At 45.0% G+C, this 19,800-nt stretch overlaps 1 protein-coding gene across 1 annotated transcript; it reads right to left on the minus strand.

Moving 5' to 3' along the window:
* Window positions 1-938: 938 nt before the first annotated feature.
* Window positions 939-19,246, minus strand: RBM38 (RNA binding motif protein 38). Its single transcript, XM_075350567.1, has 4 exons — window positions 18,794-19,246; window positions 15,488-15,611; window positions 14,788-14,842; window positions 939-4,098 (listed from the first exon to the last, which is right to left on the minus strand). The coding sequence occupies exons 1-4, from the start codon at window positions 18,959-18,961 to the stop codon at window positions 3,798-3,800; spliced, it is 648 nt and encodes a 215-aa protein (XP_075206682.1). The 5' UTR covers window positions 18,962-19,246; the 3' UTR covers window positions 939-3,797.
* Window positions 19,247-19,800: the final 554 nt, after the last annotated feature.

A 19,800-nucleotide genomic window follows, 5' to 3' on the forward strand; every position in this document is an offset into this window, starting at 1 on the left:
AGTGTTTGCAAAAACCAACACAACGTGAAGGACTCCCAGACAATGAGAAATAGGATTCTCTGGTCTGATGAGACGAAGATAAAACTTTTGGTGATAATTCTAAGCGGTATGTGTGGAGAAAACCAGGCACTACTCATCACCTGCCCATTACAATCCCAAAAGTGTAAACATTGTGTTTTTCAGCTGCAGGGACAGGACAACTGGTTGCAATTGAAGGAAAGACGAATGCGGCCAAGTACAAAGCTATCCTTGAAGAAAACCTCTTCTAGTGTGCTCTGGACCTCAGACTTGGCTGAAGGTTCACCTTCCAACAAGACAAATGACCCTAAGCACACAGCCAACATAACAAAGGAGTGGCTTCAGAACAACTGACCATTCTTGACTGGCCCAGCCAGACCCCTGACCTAAACCCAATTGAGCATCTGTGGAGAGACCTGAAAATGGCTGTCCCCCATTCAACCTGACGGAACTGGAGTGTATCTGCAAGGAAGTATGGCAAAGGATCCCCAAATCCAGGTGTGAAAAACCTGTTGCATCATTCCAGAGACGGCTCATGGCTGTTCTAGCTCAAAAGGTGCTTCCACTCAATACTGAGCAAAGGGTCTGAATACTTGTCAGGTTTTTCTTGTTTAAATAAAATTTGCAAAAATGTCTACATTTCTTGTGGGTTTTTTTCTGTCAAGATGAGGTGCAGGGTGTACATTGAGAAAAGAGAAAAAAAAAAAAGAAATGAACTTTTGAAATGTACCAAATAACTGCAATGAAACAAAGTCAAAAATTCAAAAGGGGACTGAATACTTTCCATACCCAGAGTGACACAATAAAACGAGGCATCATATGGCAGGATCTTTTGCCATCATGATCAGTTGACTGCCTACCACTTCCATTTATTACATAGCCACATGAAATGTACAAAAACGTATAACTGACAATTTCAAAATTAAAATTAAACTTTATTTTTTTATTTTTCTAAAAAAAAAAAAAAAAATTCAAGTCATAGTTGAGGACAAAATGATTTTACAGGAAGTATAAAACAAGTAGTTTCAATTTCGCGTCATTGAACACATTGTAGAACACCAACCTGACTTCAGACCATGGAGTGTTGGGGCTGGGGGCAGAACGTCCCAAAAATCAAGGTGGTGGTAACTGCATTTTGGGATTTTTAGGTTGCTGGGACATCCAGAACATACATCACACATCAAGGGGACATCTTGAGGCATACAGGAGGTCCCACTCTTCTCTATATTAATGTATAGACAAATCAAGTTGACTCATTTCGTTCCAAGCTTTGTCTCGTTTCAGAGCGTTCTCCATGCCCCAAAGTCTTCTGAATAGTTTGACCTTGAGCTGTTTCCCAACCACAATGTCTAGATGAATAAAATATGTAGATAATTAAAAAACATGTCCTCCTAGTACCAACTGACAGGTGGACAAAAAAGTTTGACTGGTTTACATTTCTACACTGATACATTGGCACAGAGGTCTTCATTGGCCACACGAATGGTGCCACCACTAATCTCAGGGATGACTTAAACCATCACACCTGCTTTTGATCCATCCTAATCAAGTGGGAGTACCGAAATGTTTCCTAGGACTTATCAAATTTGGACCCAGATAGATCTGCTTTGGTTTTCAGGACCCCTATAATGAGATTTCCAGGCAATTTTTCACAACAACCCCATCAAATTACTTCGGAAGAAACATTTTTGGTTTGAGAACTCATGTTTCACTTATTAATTCAACCGGTACGGTCAAGATTTTGGAAGCATTGCTCAGTAAACTCTACTAGGTAGATAGTGGGCCACAGTTCCTTGGCTGCTTTCAATACACAGCTGAACCCAACAAATTAACAGTTTAACATTTTTCACTAGAAATTGACAAGTCAAGATTTTTTCAATGGAGTACAAAACTTTGGAAAAACATTCTGGTAAACAACAATGATTGAGACCAATGGAACTGAACTGTCTCCTAAAACTGTTGAAAGGGGCAACAAGACCACTTATTCTTTGATTTTGATACTTGAGGCCCATTTTTCATAAGTCAAGAGCTTTGCACAATATTTGAGCACACTTTTTTTGACACAATCCTGAATAAGGGTAGGGGGAAACAAGATTAATTCTAGAACATCCTCAGAAATTATCCTTGCAAACGCAAAGTGAAGGGTTACACAGGAAGATTGCAGCAAGGAAACAGTTGCATAGTTTGGGAATGGAGGGGGCAGGGGGGAAACAAAAAGAACCAAAAGAATTGTCCATATAAATCCAGTCCTCAACAAAAGGCTTGTGCTATTAGGGATTGAGGGCCCTAGAACAAAAGCAATAATTGCTCAAAATGAAGTTGCAGGTAGTCACCAAAATGGATGTCCAAGAAGAGGGGGCCCAAACTTGATGAGTGTCGTAACAATATATATTTTTTCCCCGACGTTAGAATACTTCTTTCCCCCAATCTACCTAATGTTCTAAGTTTAGACTTTACGGAGATGATCAATCGTTAGGGGTGGGGGGGCTGGAACTTGTACGATCTCTAGGGGCGTTCTTCTACATGCTTCATAGTGTTCTCATACATAAAACCCAACAAATAGACCATTAGTTGGAGATCTCAAATCATCAGTTTCCCCTTTGGATCCATGTGTTAAAACCATGCTTACTCAAGGGTGGGGTTTTTTTTTTGCAAGAGGGCCACCAATGAAGATCAGATATATATTTTGTTGTTGTTGCTCGTTGTGACAAATAAGTCACAGCTACTTGTGGAATGAAAAAAAAAAAATATAAAATAAAAGGTTCAGTAATTGGTCAGTCACATTTAAGAAAATGAAAAATTGTCTCCTCGTCTACTGCAGCAATCGGTTATTTGTAGAACGCAGCCACTTAATGGGCGCAGCCCGCGCTCCGCACATATAAAAGACAGAACTTGTTGCATTTATAAGCACATCCTAGTAAAATCACTTTTGGTGTTGCAATTCCTCCGTCTCATTTATACATAAAATACTGCATTTCCCTCAGTTGCAGCATGAAGAGACCTCAGCAGTAACAATGTACTTTGTTTTTTCGTCTTTTTGTTGCTTTTTTTTTTTTAATATACCTATCTGAACTGAATTAACAGTTATTAACAATAAAATATTACAGTGCCGCGACTATGGAGGTCTTCCACTTTTTGCAACTCTCATGCCGGAGCAGCAGCAGGAGTTAAAGTCCAATCTCCGTCATTTGCATAATGAAATAGTCAGCAAATATCTAGAAAAAATGTAAAATAATTTAGCGCAAAAAAAAAAAAAAAATAATAATATTCGACAAGGTGGATAAATACTCCTGCCCCTTCAATTACTAAATTCACAGGTAAGGTGAACATAAAGAAAAAAAAATATATATATTACAATAAATATTGAAAAATAGTTATTTCTATAAGGCATCGCTGAGCATTTTAGTATTTAGACTTAATGAAAAGTGTTTGCCTTTTTTGCTTTTTAGAAAGTGTACCCTCAGGAGAAGTCTTGCTGCTCATTTCCACATTTTAAACTTGCAGAAAATAAGAAAAAAGGGGGACAACGTAAACTATTGTCAGATTGGGTCCCCCCTTTCCATAGTACTCCCATATTTCTCAGGATGCCAAAAGAAAAAAAAAAAAAAACAAAAAAAAAAAAAAACTAAGAGCCTCCAACATTGTAATACAACTGAAATATTAAGGGCACAGCGTAGAAGTCTTTTGCGTTTTGTATGGTAATACACATTTGTACTGTAGCTGCATCCGCTCATGGTCCAAAAAACAAAAAAGAACCATACGAAGAATGAGTGTTCTTCTCACTGCAAACGATCCGGATGAAGCTGTGCAGGCTGGTACTGAATATACGCAGTGGGTGGTGCTCCTGTGGTGGTACCAGCGATTGGCTGCTGAACAGCGCTGGTATAGCCGTAGCCCATGTAGCCGTTGGCAGGTGAGGGTGTGTAGGGATACTGTTCAAAGGCAGCAGTGGTGTAGTGAGCATAGGCTTGTGTAGCAGGGTTGTAATCAATATACGGAGATGGTAAAGACTGAATTGGTGTCGGAATGACCACACTTGGCTGGATGAGGGTGGGTGGGTAGATATATTGTGGTGCGAGCCTGAAAGAAAAAAAAAAAAAAAAACTAGGTTAGAAAAAAAAAATTAAAATAATATATACACACACACTTAACTGTTGGTCTCTCTCTCACACCTCTGTTAGGAGTCTCAACACGGAAAATAGACAAATATCCCTGCGGGAAGGGCCTAGCCGGGGAGTGGCTCTTTAGGAGACCATCATAACAAGTGACCCTTTTAGTCAATATCCAACTCTTGACGAGTTTAAAGATATGGACAAGGGAAGTACAAAGGCCAGGTATCCATCCACAGACAGCTGTTTCAGGGTATTGCCCCTCATCAGTGTGGAGTAGGATTCTGGCCAGGTGGGAGCAATGCCTAGTAGACCAGCAAGACAACAATCACTGATCTCAGGAAGACCAGCCAGAGAAAACGCTGCCAGGCAGCCAGCGAAGGCGCTCAACACAATGAAATCCTAGGTGCATTGCCCCCTGGAAAGTATGCAAATCAAAAAAGGTCCGTGGAGCCTCTGTTAGTACTATAATACTGCCCCCTATGTGCAAAAATATAACTACTATAATGCTGCCCTTATGTATAAGAATATAACTATTACATATACTAATCTATACAATTAGCTTAAATGGAAAGCAAAGACCTCTGGGGGGACTTGTTTGGTAGCATGCCCTTGTTGGAGATGGTCTAAGTAGCAAGGGGGAGGGGGGGGGGAAGGGTGGGGGGGGGTGTTTGCCTCATCAAGTCTGGCTCCATCACAGATCTTGAGAGATAAGTTGGTAATACGTGACACTTTAGGACACAGGCAGGGAAAGCAATGCCAACAAGATTGTAAAGCGAGTGTGAACAAAAGGGATGGAGCTGACACTAGTATAGGTTGCTAGCTCCTACAGGGATTTTACAGTTCACTGTAAAGTTTAACACCAAAGAAATCTCCATCAGCTCTGAATAGCAGATGTGGAGGAGAAAGCCACCATCTCGCAATGGTAATGTGACTAAAACCATCTAGAATACACCATAATACGACGCTTATATAGAATATACAAGAACATTCAAGATACGGTTATATAAATCAATATGAACTTAAAGTGCAGACCCTCAGCTTTATTTGATGGTATTCACATCCTAACTGGCGTAAGGGTTAATTGAATTCCAGCTATTTAATATGTAGCTGCCTCTTTTCAAGGGAGCAAAAGTAAATATTGGACAATTGTCTCAAAAAGCTCTTCAATGGGCTATTCCCTTGTTAAATGCATCAATTAAGCAGATAAAAAGGGCTGGAGCTGATTCCAGGTAGGCATTTGAAAGCTGTTGCTGTGAATGTTCAAAGGAGCACTCAGAAACAGACCATTATGCTGGGGAAGAGGAAATTCATCAGCTAGTCAGCAAAAAGAAGCCGCCACCATGGGAACTGAAAAGGCCTGAACGTACACGGAAGACAGTAGAGGAAAAAAAACAAAAAAACAAAAACCACAAAAACACAACCACACACCAAAACCAAACACTTCATACTATCCACCCCAATGACTTGTAGACTGAGCCCTCGCGGGCAGGGACCTCTGTCCTCCTGTACCTGTGTATCTTGTATTGTTTATGATTATTGTACTTGCCCTATTATGTATACCCCTTTCACATGCAAAGCACCATGGAATTGATGGCGCTATAATAATAATAATAATAATAATAATAATAATAATAATAATAATAATAATAATAAATAATAATGACGAACGCACTCTAGGAAGTAGGTGTTTCGGTATCAAAGTCTACCATAAAGAGAAGACTAAAAACAAGTAGAGGGTTCACCACAAGGTGAAAACCATTAGTTATCCATAAAGTGAAATTATCAGGTGCAATATGAACCCAGAACCACAAGAAGTTCTGGGTGCATACCGTATATTTCGTTTTATTAGACGCACCAGATTGTAAGACGCACCCCAAATGTAGAGATTAAATAAAAAAAAAAAAAAAAGGGGTCAGTCATACTCCAGTGTCATCTTACCGGAGGGGGACAGAAGTGGTGGTGAAGTCACAGGAGGCAGAGGTTGTGCTGGCAGCCGCGGCGACTCAGTGGTGGCGGTAGGTCCGTGGCGTCAGCAGTGGGTGAGTGGTGGAGCAGGCCGGTGCGGCGAATGTCCCAGTCTGTCAGCGGTCCCGGTTCAAATGATGGCGCCTGGAGAGGTGCATGCGCCGATGGAGCTCGCATCCAATGGCTCCATCTGCGCACGAGCCGACTCCTGGCGCCATCATCTGAAACTTGGACCGCGGACACACTAGGACACTTGCCGCACGCACAGGGTGGCAGCCAGCAGGCCGCCTGCCCACCTGCACAGAGGCAACCGGCCTCCGGGACAGAGGCAGCCGGCCCAGACAAGCAGCCATAGGCACCCGACTGCCGCACAGACAGCCCCCCTCCGGTAAGCTATATTTGGATTTTAAGACGCACCCCTCATTGTCTCCCAAATTTTTGGGAGGAAAAGTGCGTCTTATAATCTGAAAAATACAGTATATCTAATCCCTACCTAACTGTCTCAGCCTTTAGTAGCATAGAGATATTTCAGAAAAAATATTTCTAAAGATCATGATGTTAATGAGGCCAGCGACTAGTCACCATTTCCCTTGGCTAATCAGCCCCCTTTGCATGTAAGCACACTTCTGTGGGTGTGCCAACATGCTAATTAACGTGCAGCATCAAAGGATGATCTTATCTCTCCGCTGCAATCGCACCTGACGCTGGATTTCAGCTCAGTGTGCGTGATCCCTGGTCTTCCAGTCATGCGCACAAACCCCGGTGTACATGTCCCGGCTTCAAACTGGTGTAGTGTGCATAACTAGAAGTTCGGGTGACTTCTGATCATGCACACTGACCCTACGCCCAGGGTTCTGAGGTGGTGCAACGAACACCGGTACATGCCGATGAGGACGCTGGGCAGTAGGTATTGAATAGCATTCACATCCCAGTGGGAGTGCTAATGTGATGCCCCCGCGGTAACCAGGTGTCACAAAAACAAAAAGGTAACAGCTCTGGTCCAGACACAGACACAGACACAGACACAGACAGACAGACAGACAGACAGACACAGACAGACAGACACAGACACAGACACCCCCCCCTTAGAGCCAGGTGACAGGGCTGGGCACTGAGCTAACAGGCAGCCAACTGGGAAGGCAGGGACCAGACCTAGGGGAGGAGACAGTGACCTGGGTAGACAGCGGGAGGAGTTAGTTGGTAGGAGTGAGAGGAATGAGTTGAGGAGAGAAGTGAGCAGTAGTAAGAAGGAAAAGGCATCAAGAGACTCTTGAGACACAAGGAAGATAGCAAAGAATCCGCAAAGACCTTGAGTAGAAAGATCAGCCACTTAGAGGAGAAAAGTAGCTGGCGAGCGAGAGAGCAACCTCCAAGGACAGAGGGATCCTGTGGTGTGGACATCCAGGGCTCACAGTACTTTGCACGCACGGGGTGCAGATTCTAGAACACACACGGACTTCAAGCCCTCTGTTAACTCTGCCAGGCAGGTGGGTTTTCAGGACTCATCTGCCACCACTAACATCCGATGCATCAGCAGCAAAGAGGGGACAGGGAGAAATTCCCTTAAATAATGCAAGCTGCCTGCGGCAGGACGCAGACACCAGAAAGACCTCCAAGTGCTCCACGCCAGGGAGAACCGACAAATACACCAGAGTGCATCGGTGGGCGAGTGGCACCAGGTTGGCAGGCACAGCTATAAAGAACACAGGCACACCTGTGTCCAGCACGTCTCCAGGGGGCGAATCCAATAAGTAAAGACAATCAACTGCACTCCGTGTCTGGACTGACTTATTGCAGCGCACCTCCACGTTAACCCTTCCACCTACCCCTGGGGAAAAGCCCTGCTTGCGGAGGGCTCCACCATCCACGCTAACCCCATCCATCATCCCCAGTGGGAACCCGCAGCGGCGGCCCTACTATCCCTGGCCGCAAACAGAGTGGCGTAGTCAGACTATTTTAATTTTTCTTTTCATTTAAAACTGGTCGATGGTGCCCCCGGGTCTAGGACCCCTCGAGACACGGACCGCCCGGATCCAAGCAGCTCGGCTGCCCCGGGGTGCGACACTAACATGCTAAAAAGGTGAAATGAGGGTAGGCACTAACGCCCTTGTGACTAGTCCCTGCACTCATTAGCATATCAAAGGATCTTTAGAAATTATTTTTCTAAAGGTCTCTTTATGCTACTAGATACAGGGACAGTTAGGCAGGGATTAGCAATATACACCCAGAACGGCTCGTGGTTTTTGGTGCATAGGGAGACCTGACAAGTTCTCTATAAAGACAGAAATGCCAGATTAGACATTATAAACAAAACAAACGGAACAAAACCAAAATCTAAAAAAGCCAGCCCAGTTCTGGAAATCATTCTTTGGACAGATGAAACTAAGATCAACCTGTACCAGAATCATGGCAAGAAGAAAGTAAGGTGAAGGTTTGGAATGGTTCACACAGCACATACTCTAACACATGGGGGTAGGCAGTGTGATGGCCGGGCATGCATGGCTTCCAATGGTTCACTAGTATTTATTGATGATGATGTGACTGAAGACAGTAGGAGATGGATGAATTCTGAAGTGTACAAAAATATATTTTGTGCTCAGATTCAACAATGTTAATTGGGCAATGCTTCACAGTACAGATTGACAATGACCCCAGAACATACTGCAAAAGCAACACAGGAGGAGGCAAAGAAGAAGTGGAATATTCTGCAATGGGCAAGTAAATCCCCAGATCTCAACCCCATAGAGCTGCATTTCACATGCTTAAGGCAAAAAGATCCACAAACAAGCAAACATCTGAAAATCAGCAGTAGTAAAGGCCAGCAAAGACTCACAAGAGGAAACCCGGGGTTTGCCTGAAGCATTGAAGCCCTGGACGTCACCATTCTGCAGCTGCATAAGAGTCTCTAAAAAGTTTTAACATTTTAGTAAAGTGAAATTTGTCCAATTACTTTTGAGCCCCTGAAATGAGGAGGCTTTGTATGAAAATGGCTGCAATTACTAAATATATCACAGGATATTTTGTTCAGCCCCTTTAGTTAGAACCTGAAAGTCTACACTTTAATTGCATCTCAGGGGTTTCATTTTAAATAGTGGCCTCCCTTCCAACCCCCTTGCACCCCTCCAATCTATCCTAAAATCTGCGGCCCGCCTAATCCACCTCTCCCCTCGCTACTCCCCAGCCTCGCCACTTTGCCAATCCCTTCACTGGCTTCCCATCACCCAACGACTCCAGTTCAAAACATTAACCATGACATACAAAGCCATGCACAACCTGTCTCCTCCCTACATCTGTGACCTAGTCTCCCAGTACCTACCTGCAACCTCAGATCCTCACAAGATCTCCTTCTCTGCTCCTCTCTTATCTCCTCTTCCCACAATCGCGTACAAGATTTCTCCTGTGCATCCCCCATACTCTGGAATGCTCTACCTCAGCACATCAGACTCTCCCCTACCGTGGAAAACTTCAAGAAGAACCTCAAGACACATCTCTTCCAACAAGCCTACAACCTACAATAGCCCTCAGTCCAGTACACCACTGCGCAACCAGCTCCGTCCTCACCTATTGTACCATCACCCATTCCCTGTAGACTGTGAGCCCGCGCGGGCAGGGTCCTCTCTCCTCCTATATCAGTCTGTCTTGTACTGTTAATGATTGTTGTACGTATACCCTCTTTCACTTGTAAAGTGCCATGGAATAAATGGCGCTATAATAATAAATAATAATAAATAGTGGCATGTAGAGGCCAAATCATGAAGATTTCATCATTGTCCAAATATTTCTGGTACTATAAAATAGTGTCACCTATGTACAAGAACATAACAGAATAGCAGATGTGTTTCAGTGGTCGCCTTAATCATTGCAATAATTAAGGCACTACTGAAACGCGTCTGCAGATGTTACCCCCCCTCTCCTAACCTTTTCAAAGAAAAAAAAGTGACAATTTTTACAGCTATACTTGGATTGAATAAGGATTGTTACTATTGGATCAAGCGCTGGAACCACTACTTATATAGAACCCTGCCGCACAACAATCTTCCGAGCGCAGCCTTTGCGTGAGCTGTAATTTCAGCTTTTTGTATACTAAAATACTGCCCTTATATACAAATTTCTGTAATTATGCCCCCTAGGTACAGGAATATAGCTACTATAATACTGCACCCTATGTACAAGAATATAACTACTATAATACTGCCCCCTAGGTACAGGAATATAGCTACTATAATACTGCACCCTATGTACAAGAATATAACTACTATAATACTGCCCCTATGTACAGGAATATAGCTACTATAATACTGCCTCCTATGTACAAGAATATAACTACTATAATACTGTAACCCCTTCTCATGTACAGCAGCATGGAATTGTGCTTTATAAATAAATAAACTACTGCCTGGTATGTACAAGAATATAACTACTATAATACTGCCCCCTATGTGCAATATAACTAATACTGCCCCTATGTACAGGAATATAGCTACTATAATACTGTAACCCCTTCTCATGTACAGCACCATGGAATTAATGGTGCTTTATAAATACTGCCCCCTATGTACAAGAATATAACTACTGTAATACTGCCCCCTATGTACAAGAATATAACTACTGTAATACTGCCCCTATGTACAAGAATATAACTACTGTAATACTGCCCCTATATACAGGACTCTCTCTATACTATGGCTCTAGAGCAGACAGTAAGTGGTGTATAAACCTTTGTTCCTCCTGTCAGACGCTGGAAGAATAAATTGGTTAATAACATGGCGATCTCCTCCCATCTCACAGCTCAGGAGTCTCTTCCTCCCCCTATTTTTGCATTACAAAAGGTCAAGGCACCAGCGCTGCCCCAGATGTAGATCTGTCTATTTAAAGCCACAGTCCTAATTGAATAACCCGACTTTTCCCATGCCTTAAGGCCCAGTCACACACAACGACTTACCAGCGATCCCGAAAACGATGCGACCTGATAGGAATCGCAGGTAAGTCGCTGGGAGGTCGCAGGTGAGATGTCACACAGTCAGATCTTACCAGCGATGCAGGAACGATACAGGTCGCAGTAGTGACCTGTATAACGATCTCAGCAGTCACTGTGACCCTGTCACACAGTGTCAAACACAGCGATGTGTCCTGCCCAGCAGGATATCGCCTTTGAAGAAAATGGCCTGGACCATTCTGCAACGACTAGAGATCTCACAGCAGGGGCCTGATCGCTGGTAGGTGTCATACATAATAAGATCGCTAACGGGATCGCTACTGCGTCACAGAAACCGTGACTCAGCTGCAATCTCGCTAGCGATCTCGTTATGTGTGACAGTGCCTTTACAGAAGGGCACATCTGCATGGCCACATTAGGAAGAGAGCACTGCAAGTACCCAGGTAATGATCTGATAAGGAAAAGCATTCCCAGCCCCATAGATTATAGTGCAGCGGATCCCACCGGATGGGTCCATGACCAGACTGAGCCCCTGCCTGACCCATCGCCACGCATCGCATCCAACTACCCTATAAATACAGACATCGGCAATAGAGGGGTGACTGTGCAGTCCCTTTATCTACTTTGCATTTAGGTTTTTAATCCTTTCCGAGACCTCCGCTTGCTGTCAGGGAAGGACCACCGTGGACATAAAGCACAGACTCGCCGCCTCTCACAGCTGAAGGGTTGGGACAATCACTTCCAACCTCAATAACACTGAAGTCAAAGCCAGGGGGTCCGGCTGCTCGTATATTTTTCTGCACCGATACAATGTAACAAACAGATCTTTTATTTCATAGGACTGGGTACAATTGTAATAAGGCTTCAGCTACAGTAGCATTAGCCATGAAGAAGTCTTTATAAGTTCTGGATGGAAAGGATGTTGACAGCAAGCAGAGATCTTGAAAACAGCAAGGCGATGCAGAACTGTACTATAGGATAGTCAAGCTTTGGTTAAAAAAAAGCTAAAGCCCCACCAGAGCAGCGCAATCCCGACAAATCCCCCCCAATGCACAGCGATTTATTCCCCCCTGGTCTCGTGAACGTGCACACACCAAGTGCTTACTATATAAGCAGCCATTTCTGCCAACTTCTCCTTAACCCTTTGTGAGCAGGGTTGTCTTATCACCCTCACCCCCATTCACTTAAGGACTTGATGTCAGAGGAAGTCAGTGGGTTGGGTGGGGGCGACCTTATGGTGTAGAGCCTCACACATTTACAGGAGGCGGCGATGTTATCACAGTCACAGCTGTCTGACACGGCAGCTATATCACAGGACCATCCTGCACCCTCATTTACACATCACAGGGCAGCGCTGCCATCCAGGAAGCCACAGCACAATGCAGGGTGGAGGCCAGAGCCAGTGTAAGAGGCCAGAATAAGGGAGGACATGTGCACGAGCCCCTACAATCCCCATAAACATACCCAAGGCTACCAGGGGCAATACCCTCCAAGAACCAACAAAACTAGTATTCTAGAAGGGAGTAGTTAAGGAAACGTCACGTGCGATAGCGGCTGCAGAGCCGGTGCATCCAAGCATTCCTCGTGCGATAGTGGCTGCAGAGCCGGTGCATCCAAGCCTTCCTCGTGCGATAGCGGCTGCAGAGCCGGTGCATCCAAGCATTCCTCGTGCGATAGCGGCTGCAGAGCCGGTGCATCCAAGCATTCCTCGTGCGATAGCGGCTGCAGAGCTGGTGCATCCAAGCCTTCCTCGTGCGATAGCGGCTGCAGAGCCGCTGCATCCAAGCATTCCTCGTGCGATAGCGGCTGCAGAGCTGGTGCATCCAAGCCTTCCTCGTGCGATAGTGGCTGCAGAGCTGGTGCATCCAAGCCTTCCTCGTGCGATAGCGGCTGCAGAGCCGCTGCATCCCAGCCTTCCTCGTGAGATACCGGCTCCAGAGCCCGTGCATCCCAGCCTTCCTCGTGAGATACCGGCTGCAGAGCCCGTGCATCCCAGCCTTCCTCGTGAGATACCGGCTGCAGAACTTGTGTATCTGAGCCCCAATGGACAATAATCTCAACTGAACTCCTGCATCTGTTATACTATCTGCTGAATCTATGTATCCAAGCCCCACACAACTGTCTGCTGAGTGTATCTAAGCCTTGTGTGTGAATGCCTGTACCCAAGCTGCGATACTTCCCACACCACGCGCTCCTCTCCCGTGTAAGCCGTGTGACAGTATATTAGATATTCCAGTCTGGAGCTTTCCATCCATCTCAGGGCAATAAAACACCAGGATGGGACAGGGCGGATTTGGGCTGCGCACTTCTGGGTTAATCGGCAGGAAATATACGATCTGTTTATGACAATAACTTTGCTGGGTGGATCGCGCCATCGATCACATTTATTATCCGAGCGGCCAGGTCTTAAGAGGCGTCACTTAACCCTGCGCTCGCTGGTACATGACAGTGTTATATCCCCAACAGTACAGCCACCATTACATCGATCATAAAGATAGTCACCCAGCTTTCCAAGACCCCTGAAGGGCAAAGCTGCTTAAAGCTAAAACCCAACATGCCAGACCCTTTTGTTTGCAGTGAAAAGTCTATGTCAGGAGAGCCCAGCAGCTGCGGATCCCGAGGACACATGCACACTCGGCCAGGCTGAGCGTGCATGTGAACGGGAGCACAACGAGAGATCACCGCCCGTCAAGTGACATTGGTCCATCAGCCATCAGCAGGGCCACAAGTTAATAACCATTACAGGGTCTTTATGAGGAGTTCCCACCGCACGGCGGCAGCACACTTCTCACCGGTGACCTCCAGCACCACAGTCTGCTCGGCATTGTGATATAAGTGTGTGCATTGTCCCCATTGTAAGGAGCGAGGGGCACACTGGGCCCCTCTACAAATATAAAAATGTATTCACCAGAACAGCTGTGATTGGGACCCCCCCTCTGCCGGGTGGCCTGGCGAGACAATTAACCCTATGGCATCCAAATCTAGAAAGTAAATAAAGGCTGGAAGAGGCTGCAGTGTCCCATTAAGGGTTAAGCAGAAGCTTTGTTGTGGGTCTATTGTTTTCGGGGATCACTAGTGCCTTCTAGAACAGCTGCCGTGACCAATTAGAGGACTTTTCTAGTGTACGAGGGGGGGAGGGGCGGGGAAAGCTATTGAAAAAGCCCACCAGACAATACAGCCCTAAGAGAGTCGGTCACAGACCCCGCAGAACATCTGTCTGCTATCAGGTCTAACGACTGACTCGCTGCCTGCTGGGGGGGGCCGAGCCACCCTGAGGGGCAGAGGGACACCTAAACGCAAGCAAGGGATGACCTACTGTGAGAGCAGATACCTCCGCAGGCTGGAAGCCAAATTACAGGTCATTGCTGAGCAGGAGCGGGAACCCACAACGGTTAAAGGCAGCCATAACGAAGCAAATAGGGGCAGTCACCCAGCTTTCCAGAGACTAGCCGAGGCTATATGAACCCACAATGTGCACAGACAGACAACAGGGAGCTGAGCCAGTCTCCACTGCAGGACTGACATTCTTTTCTCAAGATGCCTGTGGCTTCTATATGCAGAATTAGAGGTGACAGATGAGGCGTATAACAATGTACCCCAGAAACCAGACAGTGACATTACACTTAAAGATCTGACTACAGCTGGAGATTACTACAAACATGCTAAAAATGGAAAGAGTGCCCTTTAAGAGATTACATATATCAGATCATATACACGGGGACATATGGGGTCTGCGTGCTAGAAAGGAGAACTTACCCCAGAGGTCTCTGGAAGAAGGCCGGGTGTAACTGCTGCACCCCGATAGTTAGACCTGCGGAAAGCGAGAAATGTTAAGGTACGAGAATGGCAGGATTAACCCTTTACTGTCCATTACGTCTGCATCAGGACTGAAAGTGATATTAAGAGACACAAAGCCAGCAGTCATCTCCCTTTGCAATACACTCCTTTGCTCCCTGTTATCAGCCATGTCACAGGGGGAGAGGCAGACTAGTGCTCAAACCTCAGAGCCTGTATTGGCAGCCTGAGCGCCCGTGTACCGCTCCTGTATTGTCATAACCTGGGATTTCTCGGTGACTGGCCCTTTAAATAACTTGATCAGGTGCAGTTTCTTCGCTTTTGTTTCTAAATTAGATTTTTACAAATCTCGTAAATTTAAATAAGGCGCCGTCTCCACCAGTTCACCCAGTAACCCAACTATCAAACTGGAATAAAATAAGAAACGTGGTGAATGATAAGGGCCGGCCACCATTACAGCTCCAGCAAGTGTAGTTACTCCGCTTTTCCTGGCTCCTGAATGACAAACCTGCAGATTTAAGTTTATTTGCAAGTTTTCCCATTCAGGACCCTGGGAAAGCTGAGTGACAACTCTGGAAGGGTTTTTGTAATTCATAGACAAACTACGAAGTACCGCACATAGTTTTTAGGGGAGACAGAGGGTGCCCGGGACACGTCTTACCAGTTTGGAGGTTCCTTGGCTTGGCTCCAATATAAGCAAGGTTCACATTTGCTTTCCGGCCATCTATAATGGGGTTGGGGTCTTTACATGCTCGGTCCGCAGCCGCTCTGTCTGCCATTGTGACCTGAAATTAAATAACAGTCATGTTCAGAGACCTACAATTACCGCTCTATACACAGAGGAACCCTTCTGTGTTGCCGACCTCACACCCTTCTCCCCACAAGGGGGCATTTGTGGAATATGGTGTCAGGCATTGGTACAGGGCACTATTGACATTGTGATTGTATCGCACCTAAGGGACCACTTTGTGCTTACTCCTGCTTGTCTGCATTTTTAGTTCATGCTCATTTTTACAGCATTAGCCAAATGGGTGTGTCTTTATGCTCCTCTGTATTATCACTCAGTGAGCCACACCCCTTTGGTAAGACTAGCCAAATTAGCACAAGATAAAAGCCCATCTCTCTGGAGTAGTGTCACTTTTGGCCTGATGTATAAAACATCATTTTCAAAGGCGACCAAGTCACCATGACCCCAAATATTCTACATAGGAAAGGCCATGAACACAACAGAGCGGCACTTCCTGTTTTGAGCACCTCATTTACAGCAGTGCTGCAAAGCTGTTTCTGCATTCCAGTTCACACAGTGCAGCAGCAATAGAAGAGATTATACTGGAGACCCTCATAGTCTGACATCGGAGGACACCAGAGCCCCCCACCACAATATTAGTCTATTTCTAGTCCATACACACCCTTGGCACAAAGTAAACAGGTTGTGTCCGGGCCGCCATCACAATACCATTTGAGAACAGGATGTGCCCCCTAGTTTGGCACGCTCTGCCATTATCCCAGTGCCCAGAAACTCCTTTTCTTCCTCAGCCCAGAATATAGAGTGATCTAACGGGCGCCGGTGCCAGCTTGGCATCTAGTCAGCTACAAGAGTTAGGGGGCGTCACATGGAAGACTCATGTTTTCTGTTATTAGGAAAGGCATTATCCTGCAGAAAATAAAGTGGCACCCAGAGTCTAGGTGGAAGGTGGAACTACAAGTATCAGCATGTCCTTTAAGCCTCAGATTTCCTTCCACAAAATACGAATTGCCAACACAACCTAACACTTAATGGGAAAGAAAAGGCGACGATGTCCACAGGGTACCACCCTGGCATCTCCTGAGACATGGTTCCTATATATAAAAGGGGGGGAGGCGCGGGATTTTACTACGCGCAGCAGACTTCCTGTCATGTAATCCAGTGGATTTACATAGTCCAGTCTGAAATAAGTGATGAGACTGCAGGGAGCCGGGTGTCCAGCCGTATAGGAGAGTACCTGTAATCCAGGACCTGGGAAATGCTGAAGCGGATCTGCAAAATAATGGATTATCCCAAAAAAATAAAATATTTCCAGAGCATGTACGAGTTTGTATTTATTCATCCTATAGACCCACATAATAATAATAATAATAATAATAATAATAATAATAATAATAATAATAATAATAATAATAATAAATAATCTTTATTTCTATAGCGCCAACATATTCCGCAGCGCTTTACAATAATCCAGTGTGTCAGGCAAGCTATATTCCAGCCTTTAAATCTGCGCTCAATAATCTGAGATATAGGTAGCAACAAGTTTTCAAAACCCCCCGGTTCATCCCCCCGCACAATTTTTTTTTTTTTAAATTAAATATGTATTTCAACCACATACGGTAGGACGGGCAGCACGGGTGGCTCAGTGGTTAGCACTGCAGCCTTGCAGCGCTGGGGTCCTGGGCTCAAATCCCACCAAGGGCCCCATCTGCAAGAAGTTTGTATGTTCTCCCCGTGTTTGCGTGGGTTTCCTCCCACACTCCAAAGACATACAGATAGGGACTCTAGATTGTGAGCCCCAATGGGGACAGTGTTGCCAATATATGTAAAGCGCTGTGGAATTAATAGCGCTATGGAATTAATAGCGCTATATAAATGAATAAAATTATTATTATTAGACAGCTGCAACTGAAATTAGCATAACCTCAGCCACTAGGGGCGTCCTTGTTTCTCCATTGGCTGACAGCAGAAAATGGCTGCCCCCTATGACATACATCATATATAAAAAAAATCATTAAAATGTTTTCACAATCCATATTGTTGGGACTCGACCTTCGCCTTTTTTGAGGGGGGGGGGGGGGGGCGGCAGGTGTTATCTGCACAGATATTTGACAACCACCACCACTACCCCCCCCCCCCCCCCGTTGACTTGGCCAAATATACAGTTGGAGGGGTTCCCATACAATAAACTACTACTAATTCACGCCATGAAGAGAGTGTGTGTGTGTGTGTGTGTGTGTGTGTGTGTGTGTGTGTGTGTGTGTGTGTGTGTGTGTGTGTGTGTGTGTGTGTGTGTGTTAGACCAAGCCACCAATTTAAAAAGAAAGAAAAAAAAAAAAAGGCATTAAATTTGGGGACACACACACACACACACACACACACACGTTTCCATAATAAAAGTGGCCACCATAGAGAAAATAAATGAATTTATATGTATAATCACCACAACCCCGCACTAACCAGGCCTTCAGGACAGACGGGAGTTTTCTTGGCGCATTATCAGTGGATCACCACCACTTCTCAAAGGGTGCAATTATGATAACCGTCTAGCGGCCCTAAGATAATCCTGCATGGCAGCGCACAAGAAAAGTTACAATGTAACCATATAGCACCTTACACAGGTGCGCAAACGCACAGTATTATAGCAACAACGGAGGTCAACATTGCACAACGCAAATCTCCAGAAAAATCTTCACGTCTCCGCGGATGTTATCAGTCTAAACATGTTTTCTTATGAAACTACCTGTTGTGTCGACCAGCAACAAGAGCGGTGTTTTTGCCACAGTGACAAAAAGGAGCAACTTCCAGGATGGCAGAGAATGACACGGGGAGGGGGTGGGGGGCACTACTGACCTTGGACTAAACAGAGATCCGGAGTGGGCCCCCGGCTGAAAACAAGGGCAGACAAAAGCCGGCTACTGCTCTGTGCACTGACAGTGCCATACACCAGACACTAGAAGTATTGTGCTAAAATAAACAAGGGCATAATATAAAAAAAAAAATATAAAATAAGAGCCACCATGCCATGAAAGATGAAGCGTCTGGCTGGTGCCAGCACTGGACCACCTGCTGCACCTGAATCCGCCGCTCGGCCTCTAAGCTCACGGCTACAACCTAAAAAAATTCTAGACAACAATGAGACATCAAAAAATAAATAAATAAAAAAATCCTATAAAAAAAAAAAAAAAAAAAAGGGACAAAGACGATAGTAATGATACTTACAAAGCCGTAACCCCTGGACTTGCTCGTCTGCCGGTCCGTGATCACCACAGCTTCATCAATATCCCCAAAAACCTCAAAGTATTTCCTGAGGGACGAGTCGGTGGTGTGATATGGAAGCCCCCCTACGAAGATCTTGGTGAGTGTGGTGTCCTTTTGCACCGTGTGCATCTTGAGTCGCTCTTCAGGAAGACAAATCCAACATCCAAATGTATCCCGGGGTGGAGGAGGAGGGGGGACGTGGTATATTCCCAAATCTTCCACCTTCACTGCATAGAAAATAGACGGAAAACAATCACGAGTCCAAACAACCCAAACCTATAGCATTTAAAGGGCCGGCAGCAATGGCCGGTGAGGTAGCTCTGTAGACTTTGTGCCAGACAGCAGGGATCAAGCAGCAGACAGGGAATTTGTAACCAGCGTCATGCACCAGCCGAACAGCCCTGCTCCCTCGCTGATCTGTCTGCTATGATACAAGCTCACACACTGCACAAGGTTTTGTACCCAGACATAGCCCCGCCCACTAACAAGCTCCTCCCCTTAAAAAACTCTGGAAAGACCAGTTGCATCATGGGTATTGTAGTTTTTTTGTTCAATAGAAGCAACAAGTTGACAGTTTAATAATATAATAATAATTTAATTAGATTTTTTTATTAAAAATAATCAATATCTAAATGATGATGAGATGTGATCAAATAAAAAAAAAAAAATAAAATATTTGAATAAAATCTTTGTGCCAACAATCACTTATGTTAAAAAATATATATGATAAGCTGGCAAAACGTAATAAGAATTATTGAATTTTATTTATTTTATTTAAGAATCATAATGGGCGATGGATGATCAAATGTGGTCAGATAAAATGGACTATTAGGCTATGTGCGCACTAGAAATGTGAAGTTTCTCAAGAAAATTTCTTGAGAAACTTCTGGGAGTGAAAGATTTCCGGACCTCCGGAAAAAATCCGCACCAAATCCGCATGCGGAATTGCCGCGATTTTCCCGCGGGTG

This window comes from Anomaloglossus baeobatrachus, chromosome 5 (assembly GCF_048569485.1).
Source record: "Anomaloglossus baeobatrachus isolate aAnoBae1 chromosome 5, aAnoBae1.hap1, whole genome shotgun sequence".
Classification (NCBI taxonomy): domain Eukaryota; kingdom Metazoa; phylum Chordata; class Amphibia; order Anura; family Aromobatidae; genus Anomaloglossus; species Anomaloglossus baeobatrachus.